Genomic DNA, 17,138 nt, shown 5'->3' on the forward strand with positions numbered 1-17,138 from the left:
AAATGATATTTTCCAGAGGGATGGGCGGTAGGGGGGTGGGGGTAAAAGGTGAAGGGGATTTAAGACGTAGAAATATATAACATAAATACTACTAAATCAGTATTACAAGAAGGTGAAGGGGATTTAAGAGGTAGAAATATATAACAGGGATGTAAAGTACAGCATAGGGAATACAGTCACTAATATCGCAGTAACTTTATACTGAGACAGATGATTACTAGACTTCCTGTGGTGATCACTATGTAAGGTATATAAATGTCAAATCACTATGTTGTACACCTAAAACTAATATAATACTATATGTCAATTATACTTTAATCAAATAAAGCTTTACATTCCAAAATAAAAATAAAAAAAAGTATTTTCCAAATAGACACAGAAAAAATGGCAAAAGAAAATAAATTGTCTGGAGGTGGGCAAAGGCATGGGGGGGGGAAGGAGGGGGCAATGGGGAACATTTGCACCAGTGTCAACATTAAAAACTTTTAATTAAAATATTGTGTATTCATCACTATGATCTTAGAACTATTCAGGTCTGTGATTGGCAGAGTATTACCCCCACGCCCCTCCAAAAAAGATATCCATGTCCTTATCATTGAAGCCTGTGAATATGTTGGGATACAAAAGAAATGGGAGTTTAAGGTAGCAAAGAGAATTAAGGGTGTTAATCAGGTGACCTTAAAATAAGATTATTTGAATGAACCCAATCTAATCACAAGGATCCTTTAATATAGAAGAGGGAGACAATATTGTTGAGGAGACTTGTAAGAAGGATTCCATAAGCTATGTCAATGGTTTTGAAGATGGAAGAAAGGATAAGACAAGGAATGTAAGCGGTTTCTAGGAGATGGAAAAGGCAAGGCATCAACTTTTCCACTACAGCCCTCAGAAGGAACCAGCCAGGCTAACACATTCATTTGGAAGATAAGCTCACTGAGAACAGTTGGACTCCTGGCCAACAGAACTGTAAGGTGATGAAATTATGTTTTAAGCCACTAAGTTTGTGGTTATTTGTCAAAGCAGCAATAGAAAACTAATACAGGTCTCATGCAATTTTCCTCATTTTTACCTTATTAACTAAAATTCTTGGGTATTTTAGTATTCTATCATCCTTTGTAGTGATTCGTCCCGTTTAGGCTGAGGTTTTCAGAGACTGGCTAATTGATTTAATAATGAGCTGATGAAAACCACGAAAGAGCATAGGTGACATGATTCAGAAGCTCCTCTGGTGTATGTATACTAGACCTACTGTGAAAGTCCAAGTTCAGCTGAATGAAAGAGTGGTAAATATTCACTGACTAAGGCTTGGGAACTAATGCTATCTGATATGTACAGCCTCAAAGTAGAAATGTTTTTTTTAAAGCACATAATTAGTGAATTTGCCAATTTTGTGCATTTAAACAGTATCATATAGTAAAAGTGGTATTGGAAATAATTTTGTGAAATAAAGGCAACTTCCCCTAATGCCACTTATACCTTGTTAGTAAGTTGTAATACCAAGTAATCTGAGTCCTCCATTTATCCTTTCTGTTCCTTTACATTTCCATATAAGCTTCAGAATTCAGCTTGTTGCTACATACAAAATTGCTTGTGGAAATTTTAAATTTTATCTTACTTAATTTGTTTATTATCTTTAGACGAAGGGAGGATAAGAGGGAGGGAGGGAGGGAGGGAGAGAGGGGGAAACACTGATGTGAGAGAGAAGCATCAATTGGTTGCCTCCCAAATGTGCTCTAACTTGAGGATTGAACTTGCCACCTTTTGATGTGACAAAACTCCAACCCACACCAGCCCCAGGGCAGCCTGTGGAGATTTCATTGTAATGAATCTACAGATCAAATGGGGGGAATTGACATCCATGGTTTTCAATCCATGAACATAGTATATGTCTCCTTTTATTCAAGTTTTTATTTCTTTCATGTAGATTTTAGAATACAAATCCTATATACTTTTGTTAGATTATTTAAGTATATTACTTTCCTTTGTTTCTATTGTAAATGTTATTTTATAAACATTCAATTTCCTGAAACACATTCGTAGGTACAGAGAACAGATTGATGGGTTGCAATGGGGGACTAGGTGAAAAAGTTGAAGAGATTATAGTCAATAATCCTATATAATAAAAGGCTAATATCCAAAAAGACCAAACAATGGAACAACCAGTCGCTATGATGCACACTGATCACGAGGGGGCAGACACTCAATGCAGGAGCTGCCCCCTGGTGGTCAGTGCACTCCCACAGGGGGAGTGCCACTCAACCAGAAGCCCTGAGCTGGGCTCACGGCTGGCAAACACAGCAGCAGTGGCGGGAGCCTTTCCCGCCTCCGTAGCAGAGCTAAGGATGTCTGACTAATGGCTTAGGCCTGCTCCCCTGAGGACATCCCCTGAGGGCTCCCGGACTGTGAGAGGGCACAAGCTGGGCTGAAGGACCCCAGCCATATGCACATTGGGGGCGACCAGGCCGGCAGGGGAGGGCCGTTAGGGGTGACCAAGCAGGCAGGCAGAAGCGGTTAGGAATGATCAGGCAGGCAGGGGAGCAGTTAGGGGCATTAGGCAGGTGAGTGGTTAGGAGCCAGTGGTCCTGGATTGCAAGAGGGATGTCCGACTGCCGGTTGTGGGATCAGGCCTAAACTGGCAGTCAGATATCCCCCGAGGGGTCCCGGATTGGAGAGGGTGCAGGCCGGGCTAAAGGACCCCCCACCCCTGTGCACGAATTCCATGCACTGGGCCTCTAGTACTGAATAACTATGGTGTCAGATGAGTACTGAAAATACTGGGGGCAACACTTTGTAAAGTATGTAATCATCTAATCACTATGCTACACACCCGAAACACAAAACAATAGTGAATGTAAAATGTAATTGAAAAATAAAATTCAATTTTGTTGGATTATCTAGCTATACTAATAAAAGGATAATATGCAAATTGGTCAGGACGCCCTCACAGTAACAACCGAATAGCAGGCTGCGTGGGGTGACCAGGCCAACAGGGGGGCTAGTGAGGGACGACCAAACGACCGAGAAGCAGGCTGCGTGGGGCGACCAAGCCCACACTGGGGGCAGCTGGGGACAACCAGGATGGCAGGGGGGTTAGTGAGGGGTGACCAAACAACCAAGCAGCAGGCTGCGTGGGGCGACCAAGCCCCCTGGTGGTCAGTGCGCTCCCACAGTGGGAGCCGCTCAGCTGATGGATGGGCACCAGACGCAGGGCTCATGGCTAGCCACTGCAGCCCAGAAACCACAGCGGAGTGCAGTGAGCCTACCGAGTAGCGGCGGTGGCAGGTGCAGTGGGGCTAAGATGAGCAGAGTGGCAGGCAGGAGCGGCAGGCGGCGTTGGACTACCGGTTTTGGCCTGATCCCTGCAGGCTACGCTGAGGGACTCCACCAGTGCATGAATTGTGCACCAGGCCTCTAGTTATGGTTATAAAGAAATATGATGAACTTTTGTGTATTTTGCATCCTGTGACCTTACTAAACTCTAGCACAGTGGTCGCCAACCTTTTAGACCTCAAGGACCACAAGTGGTCTGTGGACCACCGGTTGCCAACCGCTGCTCTAACAGGTTTGCAGATTTACATTTCCTCCAAAGATAAACATGATGTTTGTGACAAATGAAATGTATAAGAAGCTATATTTATAATAAAATGACAAAATATCATTTTAAATAATATAGTTCCAGAATATATCCATTCAATACCAAATGACACTCTGTTGGTCTAGTGGTGACAAGAAGATATCAAAATACCTGTTTTATATTGGTCTGAAGTAAGCAACAAAATAGAAAAGGTTGGGCTGTTATAAAATACCATACCATAGACCAAGTGGCTTAAATAACATTTACTTCTCACTGTTCTTGAAGCTGAAAAGTCTAAGAACAAGGTGATGGGTGATTTGGTTCCTGGTGAGAACCAACTTCCTGGTTTGTAGACATCTTCCTTCATGCTGTGTGCTCACATGGCCTTTCCTTGGTGTGTGCACATGAAAAGATCTCTCCCTTTATACTTCTTATAAAGGTACTATTCTCATTATGAGGGTCCCAACCTCATGATCCAATCTAGACTTAATTACTTCCCAAAGCTCCCAAATACCACCACACTGCGGGTTAGGGTCTCAACATAATGAATTTTGAAGGGGCATAAATATTCAATCCATAATAGGAAGGAAACAAGTACAGTCAAACCTTGGCTTTCGCCAATGTCTCCCATCTTGAACAGTTCAGTTCTAGACCAAGTTGCTCAGGGGAAAAATGTGTCCATTTTAACCTCAGTTCTCAACCTGACAACCCTTTCATGACAATACATCAGCTTGACAAAAAGTGTCTCTTATGGCACAAAGGAGAGAATGGGCCAGTAATAGTCAGTTTACAGCTAAATCCTGCCTTGCTTACAGCTGAGGAAATTGTGCAGTCAATATTTGTTTTCTTTTTGCTTTTTTGGCTGGCAGAAATAGACAATTAGTACAATTTTAAAACATAAAGAAGCCATCAAGAGTGCTAATTTTGCTAAGAGTATGAAAGAAACAATGATCACAGTCAAGAGAAGAGATAGAAAAACTGTTGTTGATTTGGATAAACCAAAAGCAGTTCGGAGGCAGTGATATGTGAAAAAGCGAAGATGCTGCACTTCTGGAATGAGTGCTGAAAGGGATTTGTTTAAGGCTAGTAGAAAGGAGGTGGTTCCATAAATTTAAGAAGTATTTGTTTATAGATTAAATAATACATTAGACATGTACTGCATATAATAAAGATTAAAACAGGGAATCATTTGGGGGATCTGAAACAAATTAATCAATTTCCATTATTTTTAATTAGAAAATATGATTTCATTTTTAAACAAATCACTTCTCGCACAGCCTTACAGAATAAATTAAGTTATGAAAGGGGGCAATAGAATGTTGGGGAACCAGCTAATATTGTAAGAAATGTTAATCATGCTCTGTTAACCTTGATTGTTTATTCTGATTAAAGAAGGCACATTCTACACTGGCTGCTGCTGACCGGGAGATGCAGTCCTTCCTCCCCATTTGGAGCTGCCTATTATCATAGAAAGACTAACAAAGATTTGTTACAGAAACCAGAATTGCCAGCCCTTTGAAGATCCCCAGCCCTTTTTGCATACCTGCAGGCCACTGCAAATCTCCAGCCTGCTTACATATTAATTTTGGCACTCCCTTTGGCTATTTCCCCATGTAACCCCAGCCCTTGCATATCACTAAGCCCTTTGAAGATCCCCAGTTCTTTTGCATATCTGTAACCTACTCTTTTGCCTACTTTTCCTTTATACTTATGCCTATATAAGCAGCTGACTTATGGTAACCTGGGGAGCCGATTTTTGTGGATAACCTGCTGCTCTCCCATACTGCTGGCAGTATTAGAAAAAATGCTCATATATGATTCAACCCTGTCTCTGCTTAACTGGCTCGAGTAGTGACAGGCAGCATGGACCCATTGTTTGTCCAGTTACAGTTAGAGAACTGATTTTCCACTGTAAGCCTCAGACAATCCACAGTGAATCTAATTAGAAATGAAGTTATCAATTTGAAACTGATTTTCAAAGGCAAACTTTGTCATAAATGTGTGAAAAGAAGAACTGGCATGCTTTGGGTCTTTCCAATTATGCATGAATACAAACTATCAAGTTTCTGCTAATTTTGATTTTGATGATGAGCTGAGTTTAAGATTGTGTGTATAGTCTCTTGTGTTGGTCAATGATGAAATAATTAAAAAAGAAATCACTTACCAGTAAACAGGCTGGGATAAAACCTTCATCTGTACAGTGTTCTGCATATTCTTTTAAATGTGAACTTTCCAAAATAAAAGTCTGGCAGGTAGAAGTGAGGTTTTCCTGTTGTAAGTAACCTAAATGAAAAATAAAAGTTTAGGTAATTTTAGTCAATTTTGCACTTAAGCTACAGGAACTGTCAACCAGGAAGACCACCCCCTACTGGATTTACAACTTAAAACCTGCAGAAGACCTGCTGGATCCAACATGCGGGGCTAATTTTACCTAAGGCTAACCCTTAGCCTCATTATACACTCACTAGAGGCCCGGTGCATGAAAATCTGTGCACTCGGGGCGGGGGGGGGGGGGAGGGCAGAGGATTGGTCCCTCAGACCAGCCTGCGCACTCTCGCAGCCCGGGAGCCCTCGGGGGATGTCCACCTGCCAGCTTAGGCCCGCTCCCCAAGGGCCCCAGATGATTGGGACTAAGCTGTCAGTCAGGCATCCCTCTGGCAGCTTGGGAGCCCTCCCCTGGCAGCTTAGCCCCGCTCCCCTAAGCCGCAGTCAGACATCCTTTGTGCTGCTGTGGAGGTGGGAGAGGCTACTGCCGCCGCGGCTGCATTTGCCAGCTGTGAGCCGGGCTTCTGGTTGAGCGGCACTCCCCCTGTGGGAGCGCACTGACCACCAGGGAGCAGCTCCTGCATTGAGCGTCTTCCCCCTGGTGGTCAGTGCGTGTCATAGTGACCAGTGGTTCCCCTGTTAGGGTCAATTTGCATATTACCCTTTTATTATATAGGATTGTAATACATTAGCATGCTAAACCACACATCATGCCTCCGTTATTTGATATGGAAAGCCCACATAAGGACACAATATGTCCACTGGAGCTCCTCTGAAAAGTCTCCATCCCTTTCCTGGGAAGATCCTGAATATTTCTCCCCCTTAGTGAATACCCTACCCCCAATTAAATGAACCTCAATAAAGAAAGCAAATTTCTCTAAAGGGGACTGCTCTATCTATGGAGCAGCCCATTCTTTATCTCACTGTTTTACCAATAAACTTACTTTCACTTTAAACTCTATGCTGGCTCATTTTTAATTCTGTCCTGTCCAAAGCCAAGAACCCACAGTGTGTCACAGACCCTATGTCTCCAAACCCCGGAATGCCTATATCATCTTGACTAGGTCAGTAGATGGTATAAAGTAACATACTAAATTATAGAAAATCTACGTTCTCCCAACGTTGCTATTTACTTGTATACTTTACCTATTTGTCTAATGGTTTAAGAAAAAAGTGGAACAAAATAACTAACTTGCCATGAAAGGTAAGAAAGGCACTCTTTTTCGTTTTTACCCCTTGGAAATCAAAGCATTAATTATTTCAACAAATAGCACAGATTACTGACATTCACAGGACAGTATTATGAACCACTGCTTGGTAGTTTTGCACATATGAATAGTTTATCAGTCCCGACTAGCAGCCTATCCTTGTTCTTTTGATTCTTAGAATTACTAAAGTTTAACTACATTAAGCACTGAAAATAATATAGTACAAAAAGAACACTGAAGACCAGGAAACCTGCTTCTTATTCTAGTCTGTTAAAATAAACATTGCTATTTCAGGGGGGGAAATCACCTAAATCCTTGAGGACTCAAGATGCTTCATCTATAAGGCACCAATCACACTTACCTTAACTTGTGGATCAAATCTGGTTAAATTACTCTTTTGTGTAAAGCCCTTCAATCACTTCCCATGGCTTTCAATTTAAACTTCTACATTCTGAGTGGCTTCATTAGGAATCATGGATTGAGAACCTTCAAAAACTCCTCTCAACCATAAAAGCATATGAGAACACTGGCACAAATTATCAAAATCAACTTTCACAGAACTCTCAAAAATAATCAGTGTTGTAAAAATCTGGGAACATTTATTTTTTTAAAATGGCTAAATGTTACTAAATATAGTGAACACTGTGGCATTTTAACTTGCTCTATTTCTATGCTCATTTCCCCAGCTTAGTAGTACACTTGAAAATAAACAAGCTGCCATCATTGTGAGAAAACCATCAGCCTAGCAGTCAGTGAAGGAAGTTTTCCAAAGCCTCATTCCCAGAAACTGCCATTATTTGACCTGTGTGACAACTCCCTGTAAAACCAACTTGCATAGCTTGTCTTTGAATTGAATCAGTGCTCATCCAGTGCAAACAATCTTCCCCTTGGGGGTGTTTGCTTAAAATAGCCAGAAGGAATTGTTTAACACCACAGCTGTCTGTGACACAGAAGAAGGCTGGGACAAACAATAAGCTAAACAGAAAAGATGGGGAGTGAGAAGTCCTTAGAGGGTTCTGACAGGCTCTGACAAGGTCCTGGGTTAATAGGTCATGTGCAAGTGTAGGGCAGTGCGTATATTCAGAAAAGACCTGACAAGGCTGTAAACTCTCAACTCTGACTGATCAAGTGAATAGTAAGGCAGATTTGTTAATTGTGTAGAGGAATGTTGAAGTATGTTTCAAGTACACAAAGTCCTTGGCAAACAACAGGAAAGGTACTGACTCTAATCATTTAAGGAAATTAATGCCAAATCATACAAAATAAACTAAAAAAAATATAGACTTTACAACAGAATTCGCTCAGGGAACTAAACAAAGAGCAAGCGCTAAAACAACAATAAAGAGTAATAAACATAGGGGAGGGAGAAAATTTTGATTACAATAGTCACATTAAAGTGGCCAATTGTTAACAAAAAATTATCAGACATCAGGGAAAACAAGAAAATATGGCTCATCCATGGCGGGCGGGTGCAGTTAATATACACTACCTTTAAACCAGCCAGAACACTGGACTCCCTCCCTCCCTTCCCCCCACTCCCCCCCCTCCCCCCGTTAATCCTCATTCGAAGGTATTTTTTTTCCACTGAAATTTTAGAGTGGGGGGTGGGAGGGAGAGAGAGACAGATCAATGTGAGATACACATTGATTGGCTGCCTTCCTGCATATGGTGGGGCCTGGGATGGAACATGCTATCAAGGTATGTGCCTCTGACCAGGAATTGAACCCACAACCCTTCAGTCTGCAGGCCTGATGCTCTAATCACTGAGCAAAACCAGTCAGGGCTAGACTTAAGATTTTAATCAGTTATGTAAACTAACTTTGGAGAATGAAAGAAAACCAGGATTCAATATCTAATGGAAATTATAACAATGTGTCATTAAAAAGAAATAAAAGGTAGAAATTTTAAGAAAAAACAAGTAGCAATTCTAGAGGTGAAAAGTATAACTGAAATGAAACATTCACCAGAAGGGGCTCAACAGCAGATGTGAGAAGGCAGGTAAAAGAATCAGTAAACTTAACATAGACAAATGAGATCATCCAGTATGAGGAACAGAAACAAACAAGAAAAGACTAATGAAAAGGGAACAGTCTCTGAGAGACCTGTGGGAGATAGTAAATGTACTACCATAAACATAATTGAAGTCCCAGAAGGAAAGTGCAGCAAGAATATCTGAAGCAACAGTATCCAACATCCAAATTTTATGAAACACATTAATCTACTTATACAGGAAGCTCAACAAACTGCAAGTAGAATAACTCGAGAGGTCCAAACCAAGGCACAATCATAATTAAACTGTCAAAAAAACAAATTTTAAAAGTAGAAAGAGAAGCAGTTCATCACATACAAGGGATCCTCAATAAGATTAACAGCTGGTTTTTTTTCATTAGATATCACAAAGGCCAGATGTAGTGACATGACATATTCAAAGTGCTGATAGTAAAAATAGTCAACCAAGAATTCTATATCTAGCAAAATTCCTTCAAAATAAAGAAATTAAGAAATTAAATCAACCAATGAACGCATAAATAAGTGACACAAAAAATTGATGTTTCTCTCACTTTTTTTTAAAAAAAGGAGTGTAAGAAATATTAAAGGAACTTAGTCCTTCAGGCTAAAATAAAATGACACTAGACAGTAAATAAAATTCACATTAAAAAATAATGAATACTGGTCAAGATAACTACATAGGTAAATATGAAACGGTAAAAATGATTTTTTGTAACTTTTTTCTCCGCTGATTTAAAAGACAACTGCATACAGCAATAATTATAAATCTGGTTTGATGGGCATACAATATACAAAGAGGCAATTTATATGACCCTAACAGCAAAAAGGCATGAGAAGAAAATAGCATCATATAGGAGCAAAGTTTGTTTGCTTGGTTATTTATTTATTAAGGGTGACACTGGTTAATAAAATTATATAGGTATGCAATTCTATAATACAACATTTGCATATTGTATTGTGTTTACCACCCTCATGTCAAGTCTCCTTACATCAGCAAAGTTTTTATAATAGTATTGAAATTAAGCTGGTTCTAAGCAAGAAAAGATCGCTTTTGGTTTAAATTAATTTTAATCTCTAAGTAAGCACTATAAAAATAACTCGAGATTTAAGATGGCAGCCAGCAGGACAGCAGTGTGGGAGAGAGTGTGAGTAAGGGACTGAGAGGGGAGTGTGTGGACGTGTGTGTGTGTGTGTGTGTGTGTGTGTGTGTGTGTGTGAGTGAGTGAGGGACAGTTAGATCCTGCAGGAGTCTCGGGGGCTGGCAGACCAGGTTCTCCTGGATGGGGAGCCCCTGCTACCGCTGCAAGCACTACTGGGAAGTCCTAGCCCTGGCACAGAAACCACTCAATCTTCAAGGGAGAACTGCCGTGACTTGGAGCCCAGCCTCAACACCACCCAGAATGGCCTTGGACACCATCCCAGACCCTGGAGCCAATCCGGCCGAAGACTTGCTACCTTATCTGCAGACATGCAAACCCCAGCCTCCCCGGCCAACGACTCCTGTGAGTCCCAGAGTGTGCAACCCTCCTGCCAAAACCGCTGCTTCAGCTGCAGACCCTGAGCTACCAGAGCCTCGGTTCCTGGACCTCTGGGTAAGTCTCGGAGTGCACACTTCTCCTGCCAAACCCACGTTGCTTCAGCAGCAGCCTCCAGGACGCCTGCCTCCCCTGACACAGGTTCCAGGATCTCTGCAGGGATTTACAGAGTGACGCCACCTGGGTAACAGTTAGACCACATCAGCCAGAGTCGCATTACTTCAGTAGCCAGCCCTGGGGTCCCCGCAACCCTGCCGTGGGCTCTGGGACCCCACAGTAAGATGCATGCCAATGAGACCTCAGGCAACCCCTTTCACAAGAGCCGTAACCACAAGCACATCCACAATAGCTGTCATGACAGGGCCGGGGGTGTGTCACATTGTCGGACAACCTGTAAGGAGACTACATCCATAAATGAGAAACTAACATTTAAGACCCAACTACATCAGGAGAATCCAAATAATTCAAATAGGGGGTTCCTCTAGAACACACAGCACAGGAGATCTGAAAGACTAGATACCTAGGACTACGGACCCCACCCCCCAAACAACAACAGTAAAAACAAAACAAATGTGGTGGTATACCAGCTGGATTTAAGTCATAAAAACATATATAATGGCACAGCAAAAATGGGGAGACAAAGAAACAACCCCCGAAGGAAAGGAGGAAATTACCAGAAAAGGAATTAAATGAAATGGAGGCAATTAATTTGTCAGAGAAGGAATTCAGAGTAATGGCTATAATGATGCTCAAATGCCTGGATGACAAATACACACAACTCAATGAGAATTTTAAGGAGCTGAATGAGAATTTCACCAACATGAATAAGCATCAAGAGGAAATGAAGAATGACATCCTATATAATAAAAGCCTGGTAAGCTAAATATCCAGTTGTCTGTTCAACTAATAAAAGCATAATATGCGAATGATATGCTAAGTCCACTCAACTGTTCACTATGACGTGCACTGACCTCCAGGGGCCAGACGCTCTGACCAGTAGGTTAGCTTGCTGCTGGGGTTCGGACGATTGGGACTGAGCGAGATGGGCCGGACACACCTTGGAGCCCTCCTGCAGTCCATCCCTGACCCTGATCATGCATCGGTGGGGTCCCTTGGCCTGGCCTGCACCCTCTCGCAAACCAGGACCCCTCAGGGGATGTCAGAGAGACGGTTTCAGCCCGGTGGCAGAACGACTGGTTGCTACGATGCACACTGACCACCAGGGAGCAGACCGTCAATGCAGGAGCTGCCCCCTGGCGGTCATTGCACTCCCACGGGGGAAGCGCCACTCAGCCAGAAGCTGTGCTCACGGCTGCAGAGCGCAGTGGTGGTGGTAGGAGCCTCTCCCGCCTCCACAGCAGCGCTCAGCTGTCAGTTGGACATCCCCCAAGGACTCCTGGACTGTAAGAGGGCGCAGGCTGGGCTGAGGAACCCCCCCACCCCAAGTACACAAGTTTCGTTCACTGGGCCTCTAGTAGGTGCAACAACAACAAAAAAAAAAATAAAGGAAGGTTTCAACAGTAGACTAGAAGAGGCTGAGGACTAAATCAGTGAGGCAAACAAACAGAAATGAAAAAAAAAAAAAAATAAAAAGCTGGGGCAGCAATGCTTACATCTGACAAAATAGACCTCAAAGTGAAGGCCATAACAAGAGATAAGGAAGGCCACTTCATAATACCAAAGGGATTGATACAACAAGAGGATAAAAAATGGTAAACGTATATGCACCCAATAAAGGAGCATTCAAATACATAAAAAAAGTCTGCAAGATATTAAAGGAGAGATCAACAGCAACACAATCATAAAAGGTGACTTTAATACCCTATTGATGTCACTGGATAAATCCTCAAGACAAAAAAAACAGCAAAGAAACAGTAATCCTAAATGACTCACTAGATCAGATAGAACTAATTGATATCTTTACAACATTTCACCTCAAAACTTCAGAATATATATTCTTCCCAAGTGCACATGGAATATTTTCAAAGACAGACCACATGCTAGGACATAGGCTAAGTCTCTACAAATTCTAGGAGGCTGAAATCATATCAAGCATCTTCTCTGATCACAATGGCATAAAATTAGAAATCAACTATAATAAATACAATCATAAACAATCAAACATATGGAAACTAAATAGCATGCTTTTAAACAATGAATGGGTTACCAAAGAGATCGAAGAAGAAATAAAAAGCATCCTGAAAACAAATGATAATGAAAGCACAACAACTCAAAATCTATGAGACAGGGATGCTTACTTTCACCACTCCTGTTCAACATAGTACTAGAAGTGCTAGCTGTAGCGATCAGACAAGAATAAAAGGCATCCAACTTAAAAAGGAGGAAGTAAAACTTTCACTATTCACAGATGACATGATACTGTACACAGAAAACCCTAAAGACTCCATAAAAAAACTACTATATTTAGTAAGTGAATTTGGCAACGAAGCAGAATATAAAATTAATACCCAGAAACCTATGGCATTTTTAGCTTATCTAATAAAAGAGTAATATGCAAATTGACCATCACTCCAACACACAAGATGGCTGCTCCCATGTGGACACAAGATGGACAGCACAAGATGGCTGGCAGGGGAGGGCAGCTGGGGGGAACCAAGCCGGCAGGGGAGGGCAGTTCGGGGGGTACCAGGCCGGCAAGGGAGGGCAGTTGGAGGAGACCAGGCCATCAGAGGAGGGCATTTGGGGGGGACCAGGCCATCAGAGGAGGGCATTTGGGGGGGACCAGGCCTGCACAGGAGGGCAGTTGGGGGCAACTAGGCCTTCAGGAGAGGGTATTTGGGGATGACCGGGCTGGCAGGGGAAGGCAATTGGGGCCGACAGGGGAGTGCAGTTAGGGGCAATCGGGCCGGCAGGGGAGGAGTTAGGCGTCGATCAGGCTGGCAGGGGAGTGGTTAGGGGCAATCAGGCAGACAGGCAGGCAGGCGAGCAGTTGGGAGCCAGCAGTCCTGGATTGTGAGAGGAATGTCCGACTGCCCGTTGAGGTATACGGGCCTAAACAGGCAGTCGAACATCCTTTGAGAGGTCCCAGATTGGAGAGGGTGCAGGCTGGGCTGAGGGACACACATCCCCCGTGCATGAATTTCGTGCACCGGGCCTCTAGTATACCAATAATGAATGCTCAGAAAGGGAACCCAAACAACCTCATTTACCACTGTAACAAAAAAGTTTAGATACTTAGGAATAAACCCAACCAAGGAGATTAAAACACCAGTATTTGGAAAACTACAGGATAGTGAAAAAAGAGATAGAGGAAGACGTATGTTAAGTGGAAGAATATACTGTGTTCATAGATTGGTAGAATCAACATCAGTAAAATGGCCACACTACCTAAAGCAATCTACAGTTTCAATGCAATCTTTATTAAAATACCAATGGCTTATTTCACAGACCTAAGAACAAATACTCCCAAAATTTTTATGGAATCAAAAAAGACCCTGAGTAGCCACAGCAATCTTGAGAAAGAAGAACAAAGTTGAAGGGATCACAATGCCAGATATCAAGCTATATTTCCAAGCCACTGTACTCAAAACAGCATGGAACTGGCACAAGAACAGTCATATAGACCAATGGAACAGAACAGAGAACCCAGAAATCCACCCAAGCCATTATGCTCAATTAATATTTGACAAAGGAGGCAAGAACATACAGTGGAGTCAAGACACTCTCTTCAATAAATGGTGTTGGGAAAATTGGACAGATACATGCAAAAAATGAAATTAGACCCTCAGCTTACACCATACACAAAAAATAAACTCAAAATGGATAAAAGACTTAAATGAAAGACGTGAGACCATAAAAAGAATCCATAGGCAGCAAAATAGCAGACATCTCTTGTAGCAGTATCTTTAAGGACACATCTCCTAGGACAGTGGTCGGCAAACTGAGGCTTGCGAGCCACATGCGGCTCTTTGGCCCCTTGAGTGTGGCTCTTCCACAAAATACCATGGCCTGGGCGAGTCTATTTTGAAGAAGTGGCGTTAGAAGAAGTTTAAGTTTAAAAAATTTGGCTCTCAAAAGAAATTTCAATCGTTGTACTGTTGATATTTGGCTCTGTTGACTAATGAGTTTGCCTACCACTGTCCTAGGACAATGGAAACTAAGGAGAAAATAAACAAATGGGACTACATCAAAATAAAAAGCTTCTGCACAGCAAAAGAAGCCATCAACAAAATAACAAGAGAGCCCACTGCATATATAGTTAGTGGGATGATAAAAATGGTACAACCACTTTGGAAAATCACTTGATAAGTTCTTAAAAATATTAAACATAGAATCCTATATAGTAAAAGTCTAATATGCTAAGTGTCTGGTCATTGGTTCAACCAATCAAAGCATAATATGCTTATGACATGCTAAGGCCACTCAACTGCTCGCTATGATGTGCACTGACCATCAGGGGGCAGACAGTCGAGATCAGTCTACCAGTCGCTATGACATGCACTGGCCACCAGGGTCAGACCCTCCGACCAATAGGTTAGCTTGCTGCTGGGGTCTGGCCAATTGAGATGGAGCAAGATGGGCTGGACATGCCCTGGAGCCCTCCTGCAGTCCCTCCCCAGCTGGCCAACCTCCCATGTCCCTCTCTGGCTCCAATCATGCACCGGTGGGGTCCCTTGGCCTGGGCTGCACCCTCTTGCTATCTGGGACCCCTTGGGGGATGTTGGAGAGCTGGTTTAGGCCCGATCCCACTCAATGCAGGAGCTGCCCCATGGTGGTCAGTGCGCTCCTACGGGGGGGGGGGGGGGGGGGGGGGGAGGGGGCGCCGTTCAGCCAGAAGCCAGGCTCACGACTGGCAAAGCGCAGAGGCACTGGTGGAAGCCTCTCCTGCCTCCACGGCAGTCGAACATCCCCTGAGGGCTCCCAGACTGCAAGAGGGCACAGGCCAGGTTGAGGGTCTCCCGCCCCCCAAATTCACGAATTTTGTGCACTGGGCCTCTCATTACCTTATAAGCAAGCAAGTTCACTCTTTAGATATATATCCAAAAGCATTAAAATCATATTTCCAAACAAAACTTGTACATGAATGTTCATAATAGCATTTTTCATAATAGCCAAAAAAGCAGAAATGTCCATCAGTGAATGGAAAAACAAAATATGATATATCCAAACAATGAAACATTATTCAGGCATAAAAAGAAATTAAGTACATATACATGTTATAACATGGGCAAATCTTGAAAACACTAAGTTTAAGAAGTCAGACACAAAAGTTCACATATTGTATAATCCCATTTACATGAAATGTCCAGAAAAGGCAAAATCCCATAGAGACAGAGAGTAGATAAGTGGTTGCCAGAGGATAGCGGAAGGGGACAATTGGGTGTGACTATTACCAGGCAAGGGGTTTCTTTTTGGGTGATAGAAATGTTCTGGAATTAAGGTAGTAGTGATGGCTGCAAAAAAATGTGAATATACTAAAAACAACTAAATTTTGCACTTTGTGGTATGTGAATTATATCTTAATAAAAAAATACAATCCTAACCTTTTAACATGTCATAAGAGATTCTATTTGTTTTGCATCATAATTTCCTTTTTAGCCCTATATCTTGTTATTCCTTCTTTTCCAGCAAAAATGGTCTTTCAATTTTGCAAATAAACAAATGATGTTATTTCAAGGACGCTATATACTTTATTCACTTTGGTTGAACAGCTTTATTTTTTTTCCTAGTATAGTTAATTTCCATTCATCCTTCAGGTGTAGTGTAACTATCACTTTCTCCGAGAATTTTTTTTTCAACCATCATTATGTACCACACTCGTATGACCAGATACTAGATTTTCTTATACTTGCCTTTGTAGTATACTTATCTCAGTACTGGTATAATAGTTAAGTATTTAACTATGTAAGTCCTCACTTAACGTTGACAATAGGTTCTCTGTGATTTTAAGTAAAACAATGTATAATAAAACTAATTTTACTATAGGCTAATAGATATAAACAAGAATTAAGTTAATGATTTGGCATCCCATCAATGTTATAATGGAAAAACATTGAAAAAATGAGTTATTTAAAGACCTGCTGTACTAAAGCAATTATTCTTAAGGTTCATTCTAACTTTAAAATTGTAAGGTCCTATTTTTTTCACCTGAAACTATATATTGAACCAGGCCCTACAATTAAAAACCAATCAGTGGGCCTACAAAGTCATTATATATGAATATTATAAAAATAAAAAGGAAATTGTCACCTCATTTTAGGAAATTCCCTAGCTGGGATGTGGGAACCAACTCACCACTTCCTCCTTATAGCTGATTAGTCAGTTTTCCAATCTCTTGCTAACTAATGCTATAGGGAGAAACAAACATACAACTAAAACACCAAAGACTTTGTCCTCTGGAATATAGGAAAGCATTTAGAAACCTTTTTTTAAAATCTCAGATACTACTACTCTAATATCCCCCCATTGAAGATGTGAAATCATCTGACATGTGAAATTAGATGGATCAAAGATAAATTGCTATTTTTCCTTATGTGTTTATTTTTCACAAATTAACTCAATATAAAATCCTATAAAACTATAGCC

At 41.7% G+C, this 17,138-nt stretch overlaps 1 protein-coding gene across 2 annotated transcripts in view; it reads right to left on the reverse strand.

The window, feature by feature from the left end:
• The window catches only part of NPAT (nuclear protein, coactivator of histone transcription), a 77,251-nt gene that overhangs the window by 51,132 nt on the left and 8,981 nt on the right, over window positions 1-17,138 (reverse strand). For both annotated transcript variants that reach the window (XM_080687032.1, XM_080687031.1), the window contains exon 2: window positions 5,739-5,857. In XM_080687032.1, the coding sequence (XP_080543158.1) occupies window positions 5,739-5,857 (119 nt within the window). The remainder of the gene's footprint in view (window positions 1-5,738; window positions 5,858-17,138) is intronic.

Source organism: Plecotus auritus (genome assembly GCF_963455305.1).
Source record: "Plecotus auritus genome assembly, chromosome: 9".
Classification (NCBI taxonomy): domain Eukaryota; kingdom Metazoa; phylum Chordata; class Mammalia; order Chiroptera; family Vespertilionidae; genus Plecotus; species Plecotus auritus.